The 11,503-nt window shown below is 39.2% G+C and overlaps 1 protein-coding gene across 6 annotated transcripts in view; it reads left to right on the forward strand.

Moving 5' to 3' along the window:
- The window catches only part of gria2b (glutamate receptor, ionotropic, AMPA 2b), an 86,375-nt gene extending 83,230 nt beyond the window's left edge, over window positions 1–3,145 (forward strand). For 2 of the 6 annotated variants that reach the window (XM_061724894.1, XM_061724895.1), the window contains exons 15-16: window positions 240–374; window positions 1,048–3,145. In XM_061724894.1, coding sequence (XP_061580878.1) covers window positions 240–374; window positions 1,048–1,212 — 300 coding nt within the window. In that variant the 3' untranslated portion in view covers window positions 1,213–3,145. Of the gene's footprint in view, window positions 1–239; window positions 489–1,047 lie in introns of those variants that run through there. The other 4 variants (XM_061724897.1, XM_061724898.1, XM_061724899.1 and 1 more) reach the window with 3 other exon arrangements.
- The last annotated feature ends 8,358 nt before the right edge of the window (window positions 3,146–11,503 follow it).

Below are 11,503 nucleotides of genomic sequence, written 5' to 3' on the forward strand. Positions count from 1 at the left end.
TGTGTTATTTTGTCTTCTATTTTTTTGTGCTTTCAAGACTTTTTGGTTGCCAAAGAAGCTTAGATCATTACATATATTGTTGTATCGTGCGTGTGTGTGTTTGTGTATTTTTTTTTTATTTTTTACGTTTTCCTCGTGAATACTTGTTTATTTATTTATTTTATTGGTGTGAATGCTGTGATGTGTTGACGTGGCGCCCCTGCTGTCCGACTGACGCCCGTCTCGTGTGCGTTCTGCAGGAGAAGACGAGCGCCCTAAGCCTGAGCAACGTGGCTGGGGTCTTCTACATTCTGGTCGGAGGACTCGGTTTGGCCATGCTGGTGGCCTTGATTGAGTTCTGTTACAAGTCCCGAGCCGAGGCGAAACGAATGAAGGTGGCAAAGAATGCACAGAATATTAACCCAACTTCCTCGCAGAATTCACAGAATTTTGCAACTTATAAGGAAGGTTACAACGTATATGGGATCGAAAGTGTAAAAATTTAGGGGGTAGGGAACGAGGTTTTCATAAATTCCCCCCAAATGCACGCTTTTTTGGCTTCATCCGTACCATCCCTCAGTGTTAGTGAATGAAGAGGTTGGCCGAAGGATCGTATGTACTGGTGATTTATGATTTAATGAGAGAGAGAGATACAGTATTTCCCTTATTTAAAGCATAAAGATTGTGTTTGTCCATTTAAGTTTCCTTGCTCTTTAAAACCATTTTCATGTATGACTGTTGATGGCCATGCTTGTAATTCCTCTGTCCTAGTAACACATTTCAAAAATAATGCTTGCAATGACCATGCAGAAACTTTTACATGATCATTTGCATCTTGCATTGTGTTACCCACGGACATCATATTAAGTTCTCATCTACATTCTCAAGTTTTGTGCCTTAATAATCTTTTTTAAGAATGTTGATGAGCAGAAACTAAACTGTCTAACATGTTGCTTCCTTGTTTTGTGTATGGATCCTTGTGTGTGTGTGTGTGTGCGTGTGTGCGAATGCTATAACCATTGTAATGGTTGGTGTCTGGGTGTATACGTGATTTGTGTTCTCTTGTAGATGACCTTTGGGGATGCCATGAGGAACAAAGCGAGACTTTCCGTCACAGGCAGTACTGGCGAGAACGGTCGGGTGATGACTCCAGAGTTTCCTAAAGCTGTCCATGCCGTCCCTTACGTGAGACCTGACATGGGACTGAACGTCAGCCTGACAGATCTGTCCTGATCAATGAGAAACTCCTGAGTGCCTTACAATGATTTCAACAGAGCGAATTTGTTCCCGCCCCACCACCACCAACCCCCCACTTTAATCCCCCCCGGCCCTCCTTTCTTTCTTCTGGCACTTTTCTTTTCGTCCATCTGGTGAAAAAAGAAAGTTAAGAGATGGAGGCTTCACTTTGTCTATCACAGAGACCTAAATTGTCGCTCTCTCGTCTCCATTTTTCACCGTCTTAAAAACGCCTCCCTTTCTCGGTGGAATTCTATCTCACGACAGAAAATGTTGGCTCTTGTTTTCTACACTGGTGACACCATGCTTTCCTGTCTATCTGCTTGGACTGGACTGAGACGGAAGCAAGGGCTTGATTGCTTGATTGATTCAGTCATCTCAGCTGTGTCTGTGTGGAGAGCATGTGTGTGTGTGCGTGCGTGTGTGTGTGTGCGTGTGAAAGAAGACATGTTGTCAAAAACCGCACCGTTTCCGTAGCCACCACCGCCAAACAGGATTTTCAAGCACACTTGATATCATCTACATTAAGATGTGAAAATGTCATTTTTTTTCTAAGAAAATCTGCAGAAAAAAAGTTTATTGAAAAAAAAAATATTTTTATGTATTTTCAAAAAATAGCTTTTAAATAAACTTGCTTACATACTGGTTGAATATAAACATCTAAATGTGTGAGTATAAAGAAAGGAAAAAATACTAAACAGCTTCTAGTTCCATATTTTCAAAGCCAAAAACATTGCATATGGGGGTACGATGTTGAAACCATGTAATTAATTCCTATTAATTCCTGTATATTTTATTCTTTAACATTTGGTGTTGATATGAACTCTATGTCAATACTTGACATTTGGAATCAATCCTTCGATGTTTTTCTTGTTAGAGTTGGTGCAGCAGTTTGCTTCATTCTTCTGTCTCTTTGTTTGCTTCAGTGCTTTTGCTGTTTGTATTTTTTCTCTGATGAGGTCCAGGGTTGTCGCTCTATTTTTCAAAGAGGAAGCTAATCTGTTTACATGCCATGAATGGAAAAACAATGAATAATATATGATATGGTATGACTCCATTACATTTTGAAGTGACATTATAAAGAGGCATCTGCATCCACATGGTTTACGTGATGGTTAAAAATGCCAAATAAGTAAGAGTGCCAAAATCTAGTGCCAGTAGATATAAATATAGTCTTAATATAATCAATCACTGTCATCTCAGTGAATGTAAATGACTCCAATACATTCTGTAACTTTTGTAACTAGATGTACAGTTGGTGGCAATGACAGTGCTAATACAATAGACTTTTCGCTTTGTTTTCCAGTCTCCATGTATTTTGCATTGATCTGACAAAGAAGTAGCACCAGTTGCATGTTGTTGCCAGAAATACAGCATAAGTTTATTTCATTCCTGCCAAACATGCGTTTTCATTTCAATGTTGAAGTTGTGAGATTAACTGTTCAAAATTGGAATTTAAATGTAACAGATATATACATACGATATATACATATGAACATATATTTTATATAAAAGATCGAAACATGAAAAATGATATCCCCCCCTTCTCAGAAATACTTTGCTTCCATTATGAAATGAGATTGAACTTTTTATTCTGAGACTACTGTTATTTTTACGAGTTATGGGGTCTCACTATAAGTTAGCTACATGATTATACAGATGAGCACTCATTATTAAAAAGACATTTTATGTGATCTTTTTTTCCCCTTTCAAAACCAAGCTATGTGAAATACTCCACTGCAACCAGCAGAGGCATCAATTGTATTATTACCACTGTTTTTCAAATCAACAATAGAAACATGTACCGTAGTTGCTAATCAATTTCATTGCATATTCAGGCTATTCCACTGACATTTTATATATGGAATGTGTGCTAACTTGTTTATTTTTTGGGACTCTTTCTAAATAAAAAGTTGCTGACTTCTTGTTATTCTCAGCGTGTCATTCACGTAGACTAACTTGGTATTAATCCTTCGAATCCTTAATCCTAATTTACACCTTAATCTTAGGGTCATTTAATATACTTTTCTCAGTAATTTCAGGAGACCTTTTAGATGCTCAGTTAAGGACAGAAATATTTGAAGAGTGACACAGTTTTTATTATTTTGCCTTCATACACCACCGCTGTGGATTTGAAAGCAATCAATATGTTTGTGTTTTGTTGTTTTGTTTTTATCTGTCTGCATATATTAGTCCTGCCTGACGGATCTGTGCAGCGTCTGCACTTGTGCGGTCGATGTACTGGACCGTTGTGGTGAAGAAGGAGCTGATTCGAAAGGCGAAGCTCTCGATTTACCGGTGAATCTACGCACCTACCCTCACCTATGGTCATGAACTTTGGGTAGTGACCGAAAGTATAAGATCACGGATATAAGCGGCCGAGATGAGTTTCCTCCGCAGGGTGGCTGGACGCTCTCTTAGAGATGAGTTTCCTCCGCAGGGTGGCTGGACGCTCCCTAAGAGATAGGGCGAGGAGTTCGGTCACCCGGGAGGAGCTCGGAGTCGAGCCGCTGCTCCTTCACATTGAGAGGAGTCAGCTGAGGTGGCTTGGGCATCTGTACCGGAATGACGCCTCCCTAGGGAGATGGATGGACGGATGGATGGATCCTCCCTAGGGAGGTGTTCCAGGCATGTCCCACCGGGAGGAGACCCTAGGGAAGACCCAGGACACGCTGGAGAGACTATTGGCGCTTTTACACTAGTACCTACTCAGCCCGACTCGACTCACCTTGCCCTCGTTTATTTTCAATACCCAGATGAGAAGTAGGAGGTTGGAGCGAAGCTGCTGTGACATATTTTATTGTGTATGTAAACGATGAAGACAACAACACTAAAGATGTAGAACCTGGAGGAGATGATATATGTGCTGCTGGGTCTGTGGCTTGTGTTCGATACCAAGTTAAAAAATGAGAGTGAGAGAAGCTTCAAGCAGCAACGCTTTTTTTTAAATTTTGTTCGTCTCGCCTGCTGAAAAGTCAGCTGGGAGCAACGAGCAGCTATGAAGTGACAGAGCTCCTGGTAGATCTGTTCCTTATCGCCCGTCTAGATCCCTTTTTAATTCTCTCCTCAGCCACCAGGTTTATCAACATCTGCACCTCAGAGTTGGATCACCAAACTGACTTCTGCTGCCGTTGCCTGTCGAATAAAATGAAGAAGCCGCGAGTCGCTCTTTCTCTGATTTCCGCCTCCTGACTCAGACGTCTGACTCCAACCCCCGGACCAATCGGTGGCCTGTAGTGTGATGCCGTCAGATGCAGCCCGACTCAGCCGCTTAGAACCTCGGCAGAATAGATACAGAAAAAGTATCTACTCGGCCCGCCTCCACCCGCCTTGACCCGTAGTGTAAAAGTGCAAAACCGGGGCGTGGCGAGTCGAGTTGCGCTGAGTAGGTACTAGTGGAAAAGCGCCATATGTCTCTCTGCTGGCCTGGGAACGTCTCGGACTCCCCTCGGAAGAGCTGGAGGAAGTTTCTGGGGTGAAGGAAGTCTGGGCATCTCTGTTGAGACTGCTGCCCCTGTGACCCGGTAACGGATGAGCGGAAGAAAATGGATGGATGGATGGATATATTAGTGGTTAGTACCATGATTAGGCATCAATATTAACGTCTAATATGTCATTTACCATTTAGGAATTCCAATGCATTTGGACAAAGTAACATATTTGTAAATGGTTTTTACAAATATTTTGCAGTCAGTGACTGACGGGTGGCGTCCACAGACATCACACAAGGATGAGTCTCCTCCCTGGTGATGCTTTGCCAGGCCTCCGGTGCAACCACCTCCAGTTGATGCTTGTTTGTGGGCCTCTCTGCCTTCACTTTGGCCTCAAGAAACTGAAAAGAAGCTCTATTGGGTTGAGGTGACGCTGTTGAATTGGCCCGAGTAAAATATTACATTTATTTGCCTGCAAAAAGTCTCAAGTTCCATTCACAGTATGTTTTATTATCTACGCGCTCTGTGAAGTGCAATGTTTTTATTTTTATAGCATGTGGCTTCAAGTAAGCAGATGTATAGCCCTGTACTCGGTAGCAAGACTTCATCTAGCTACTTCTGTCAGCAGTCACATCATCAATACACACCAGTCACTCGGTTCCCTTGGCAGCTATTATAAGCCCATGGCATTATACTGCCTCCACCATGCTTGACAATTGAAGTGGCCGTTTTGGATCATGAACTGTTCCTGCTCTTTTTGAATCTTACCGATGGTTGGCACCATGTTGAAAACTCTCCATTTTGACACCCACAAAGGTGTCTCTTGATTGCATATTTGGACAATGTTATACCTGCCTTTACCTAAGCATTCTTGATTTCATTTGATATGGTCATAGGGTTTTCCTTCACCAAGGAAATTATTCTCTTTTAGATCTCTTTTATGATCTTCCAAGCCCTTTGATATTATTGAGATCAATAGCACTTTCTTCCTTGCAATGAGTGACGGAAGCAGAATGTACCAAACCAAGACCCACCTAAGGTCTTTCCTGTCTGCCATAAATGTTTGAAGTTTTGTCTCACTTGCGCTAAGATAACCTTGACTTCACATTTGTAACTTCAATCAAACAGCTGCCAAATGTCAATTCAATACCTGATATCAAGTCCTGACCTTTTATCTGCTTAATTTATTTTAACTAATGAACAAATGCTCCTCACCTGGCTAAATTACTTATTTTCAATTATACAAATACTTCTGATCCCCTGAAAATCAAAGTATTCTAAAATGCAGGCAGTAATTTCTCAAAGGTCTATGCTATATTTTCGTGGTAGGTTTGTGTAGTTTGATCATACTGTATCTTAATTTATTTCATATCTGTTGTGGTGATGTATGAAGTCCAATCATCAAAAACTGTAACATTATTCACAGAGGACATAGTTTTAAGGGAAATTAATCATACAAGAAGCTATTTTAAATGGAATTTTGCAGTACAAAGGAAAGTAAAATCACAATAATGACTTTTCTAAGTTAACTGTCTGTGGGTAGTTGGTAAGACTCGACATTTTTCATCTGCTCTACACTCGTTTGGTTAAAGCGCCTACACAGACAGACACATGGATGTGATTAGACCTCTCCTCAGCCCTGCGTGGGTTTAACTAATTGGATTTGATTGATATCGCTCTCTCTCTTGAACAATCACCCACACAAGTTTTCCAAGTGCCTCGGCTGATCAGACATTTTTTCAAGTTTGGTAAAATATGTAAAGTTTATGTTGCCTAAAGTACAATTTGGGGGATAAAAATGAAAAAAAAAATCAAAACAGCAAATTACTGTGAAACAGATATAGAGCAGTGTTTCATTAAGAAAAGGAAGAAATCATGAGAAAATAACAACAAACGTGTCATCAAAGTGTGCACACTTTGAAAATGACATGTATTACACTGTTTTTTTTGTTTTTTGCTTTACATTTGAAAACCTTGCACTGACAGATGTATTGAAATGGTTTGCCACCCTTAGCAAATGTTAATAGGAACAAAAATAGCTTGGTATTGTGTTATTTTATTTAAAAGTTAAACTAAATAATGAAAATACTAAGCAGTTTTTCAGTTCAAGCAGGTCTGCAGTCATGTGAAAAAAGGAAAAGGTTTTTTCAAAGATGAACATCTACTTTTGTCCATAAAGTAGAAATAATTTTGTCTTCAGGAACACTCCTCTTCATTAACAATCACTTCATGAGGTAAAAAAAAATGTATATATATATATATATATATATATATATATATATATATATATATATATATATATATATATATATATATATATATATATTTAGGGGTGTAACGATACACTAATCTCACGATAACGATACGATACGATATTTTAGCAGTATTTTTTTAACAATCTTGAATGAGGAACATATGACTGGAAAAAGTTGTCTTTTATTTGAAAGACACAAAATACAAAACAATGCTGTGCGTTTGCCCTATTGTTACAGTTTGTAATGCTTTATAACTGTTTAAGTTTTAAAGAGAAAGCCAGGCCAACCATTTTCCACAAACTGAACTAAAAGTAATTTGTCAGGTTTGCATTATGCATCTTCAGTTTCATACAAGTAAAAATATTTTGCCACAAACTGAATAGTTTCTCTCATGTATGACTTGACTTTTTTCTTTTCCAGAAATTTAACAACTACAATTAAATAAATAAATGAAAGTAAATAAACTATGAAAAGTCCCAAACTCCAAATGCAACATGACTGTTATTTATCTTCTGCCAGAGCTAAGAGCTTCACATGCTCCAGCCTGAGGCCGTAAGGTGAACCCCGTTATCGTTTCATCCTCCCACCTTTGGGGACGACACAATCTTTACATCATAAAAAAGACTGATTCATAGAAGTAAAAGTTTGGAGCTCAAAACCCCTCAAGAGTCCCTTGATCGGGACGCAAAACGGTATCGTAGTCAGATTTTGGTCCGCGGGTCGAGGCGCAGTCGTCACGTGATCCCGCTGCACCAATAGGATGTTACTAGTAAACACAATATATTCATATTAATAACCCAACATCGCGCTACAGTTTGTCACCTCCACGACACGTATCGTGACGTTTTTGTATCGTGATATTTCGTGGCACGATATATTGTTACACCGCTAATATATATATATATATATATATATATATATATATATATACATATATATATATATATGTATATCTTTGACGCCTTGCACATTCAGATTCAATGTTTTGAGCTTCATGTCAACCCCCATCCGTCACATTTGTGTGGCGATTTTTGTTAAATGCAGAGTGGTATCATGGAATCGGGGTGGAAAATCACCACTGACTGAATGCAGTCATTTTTTTATATGTACCATATCAGCCTTCCTAGATTGTCTGGCAAATGGCAGCAGAAATATATCAAAATGAGAGCACTTTTATTGGAAAAGTGCATATATTTCCAATCCATGCAGCACAATAAATCTGGCAGTGATAAGCTTTCAGTGCTGAGAGCTCAGGCCGTTACTGCAGCCTCCCTCTGCTGAGCGTTAATGAATGTCACACGTCGACTTCCCTGTGCTCCCTAAAGATAATCCCTCTTCTAGGTATTCGAGCAATATGTCCCTTTACAGTTTGTGTTTATTTTGCACTTTATAATTACATCACATTAAATTAATATTTTGACCAGGCTCTGACAGGGAAATTAAAAAAATTCACTGTAAATATTACTAAAACAGTTTGTATAGTTTCTCATGTGTAATGGCGGGGGAATTTAATGTCTAAGCGACTTGAAAATCCATTAATATTAAAATTGAAACTGGTAAAAACCGGAGTACCAAATAAAAGCTGATTTCTCATTTTTTCAGCTCCACACACCTCTTGAGCTCCACTCCAGTCGCACATCCTCCTCCAAACACTTAAAACAGCATAAAAAGGGGGCTGTGCACCATCTGGTGCTGAGCAGGATCAGATGGCTTGGCAACTGGACACATCTGGTCAGCTCAAACGCTCTGCATATTTCTCCTGGTGGAAGACTCATTTGATTGAGTCAGCTTTCTCCCCCAACAGTCATTTGGGTGTTTTTTTCTTGGCTTGGGCTATTTACACCCGGGTGCAAGTACTGAGGCTTAGGCTATTTACACCCTGCTACCAATATCAATGTATGCTATTTTGCACCCATGTATTAGAAAAAAAAAACATTTTTTTTATTGTGCACTTCGAGAAAAAAGTCTAAATGTATTTCCACTTTATTCTCGACATTTCGACTTTATTCACGAAATTTTTACTTTATTCACGAAATTTTTACTTTATTCTTGAAATTGTATTTCAACATTAATCTAGACAATTCGACTTTTTTCTCGACATTTCGACTTTTTTCTCGAAGTGCACAATAAAAAAAAATCTTACCCTCTCAAATATTTTTTCTCCTGCATGGCCCCTAATACTCTTCCGTACAAATACAAAGCATAACGTTACCTCTGAATTCCGTTTCAGAATGGTTTTCTTCATGCTTTCTTCATCACAGGGCAGTGAAATGTGAACGAAGGAAAATTGAAAATTGAAATGAAATTGCGCTTTCCAGTGCATACACGTTGGTGCACATGCGCATGGGCAGCGCATTTGTTTTAATATTGTTTCCATATGTCAACAGGGTGTGAATGGCTCAGCTGGTGGGGGCTTGCTATTTGTACCCTGGTGCAAACAGTCACTCCGTTTTTTCTTTGCACGGAGTTTGCATTAAACTCATTTCCTTCTGCAGACATTCTTCAGTGGTGTTCAGTTTTGGTATGATAACAACAACAGTACAAAGATACTAAATTACATTTTTTAAATGGGACTTGAAAGCAGAAGCGTCTCTTAGGCCTTATGTTATGCCGATGTATTTATCCAAAGTAGATGCAAATATATCAGTCCAAATCACTGACAGGTTAACTAAATAACTTAAATGACTAAATTAATTTGTAAGGACTTGACTCTGACAACATTTATGCCACAATTCAATAAAAGTTTGCCACCTAATAAAACGAGCTCTACATGGGTGTATTCCACAACACAGGATTTTTCTGTATTTGTGATTTTTTTGCTTTTCCAGCACACACATCTGACCAGTAAGTGGTCCAGATGATCTTGTGTAAGTGACAGGATTAGGGACATTTTAATTTTCCTCACTTTTTCTGTGTGAAAAGAAACTGAAAACAGTGCAAAATATGACAACTTTACAATTCACCAAGTACTAAGGACCAGAGCATGTGTGAATGCCCCCTTAAACACTTCCAGGTAGTTTCCCTCAGCTAGTAACCCTCCTAAGCTAAAATAAAAAAAAACCAGAAAAAATAAACAGTTCAACTTCATTCTCAAACAATCCAACCAATTTGAAAAGTCCTTGGACAATATTTTGCAAGTCAAGGCTCAGTTCTCTGTGTTGTTGTTGATGGTGCGTGACCACCATCTACCAGCTCCTGCTTCCTTATCAGCATTTTCCAGCTTGTTATAGGTGGCAATGTCACAGCTGTGACACTTTCATGTAGAATACATTTCTTGTATGTTGCAAGTTTCAAAAGAAAAAATAAACAAATCATTTTAGAAACAATAAGTGTAGCAAATCTACGTCAATTAGTCTTTTAATGTGGCACAGTTGGACCAACATAGCAAATAAACACTCTGAGATGAGTTCAGGGTGAATATTATGTACCATTTCATCAACTGCGGTTTTCTGTTATTGTAGGGCCTTAAGGGGATACAATATCACTGAATGACTCCAGATTTAATTAGAATTTATTTTAAATATACAGAACAAAAAAAAATTGCAAGGATGGACTGGATTCCTGAAAGGTTGAGCTGTCCCATAGTGACATGACTTTTTATGAGAGCGCAGTACCTATCAATCTCAGGTTTCATGACATTTGTTGCTTTTGATAAGGTGTTTTTATTTTTTTCAGCTTTTCATGCAGCATAGAAGAGGCTTCCAACTTCAATTTTGGGTTGGGAAAGGAACCAACCTTGGAAAAAATGTAGCTTTATTATTATGTTTTTAAAGAAATGACTTAGGCCCCATTTACACGTAGCAAAAACGGTGGTGTTTTCATGCGTCAGAAACGTCACCAGCGTCATGTGTGCGACCTGTGTTTACAATTTGTTTGGCCACCGTCAATATTTTCTTGTATTTTACCTGTTTTATATTGTAACGTCACACTTAAAAGTAACTCCACTTCTCTGTCACTCCAAACGAAAGACTCTCGTTCCATCTTGGAAGTAACTGGAAGTTACTCGTGTCATTTGTTGATGTTTTTTTCCAGGATTCTGATTGGCTAGCATGACTTTATGTTTCTCGTTACACTGCCCCCTGTAGGTTTGGCTGCTCATAGCACCTTAACAGCGTATATTTATGCGGGTTTGTGTAAATGATGGTATTTTTCAAAACGTAGAGGGGGAAATATCCTTTTTTGTAAATACCCGGCTATGTGTAAACGTGGTCTTATTGAGATAACTTCCACAGAAACAATAGCACCAGTCACCAATCACTCTCAGCACCTTTGTCTAATCAAGTGTGCTTGTAGACACTTAGCTCACCCAGCCATAGCACAGAGGGATGCGATCTAAAGTCATGAGAGCAGTCGTCCCGCGGTGTGCCAGCCCCGTCTCCCTCCCTTCCTACAGCATTTCATTGTTACTTGTCAACGGTTGTTGTGCTCCCGCTGGACTTGAGTTAATGATGACAGAAGGTGCGGCGGGAATGGCCTTGATCTGCCACCTCGTACCAGAAGTCAATAGCACAGCCGGGCCAATGTCTAATCTTCAGGTCTATTAACCAGGGCCAGAATCTCTGCCCTGGTTTCATTAAAGTGCAGCTAATTTCAGAAATGCTC

This window comes from Cololabis saira, chromosome 7 (genome assembly GCF_033807715.1).
Source record: "Cololabis saira isolate AMF1-May2022 chromosome 7, fColSai1.1, whole genome shotgun sequence".
NCBI lineage: Eukaryota > Metazoa > Chordata > Actinopteri > Beloniformes > Belonidae > Cololabis > Cololabis saira.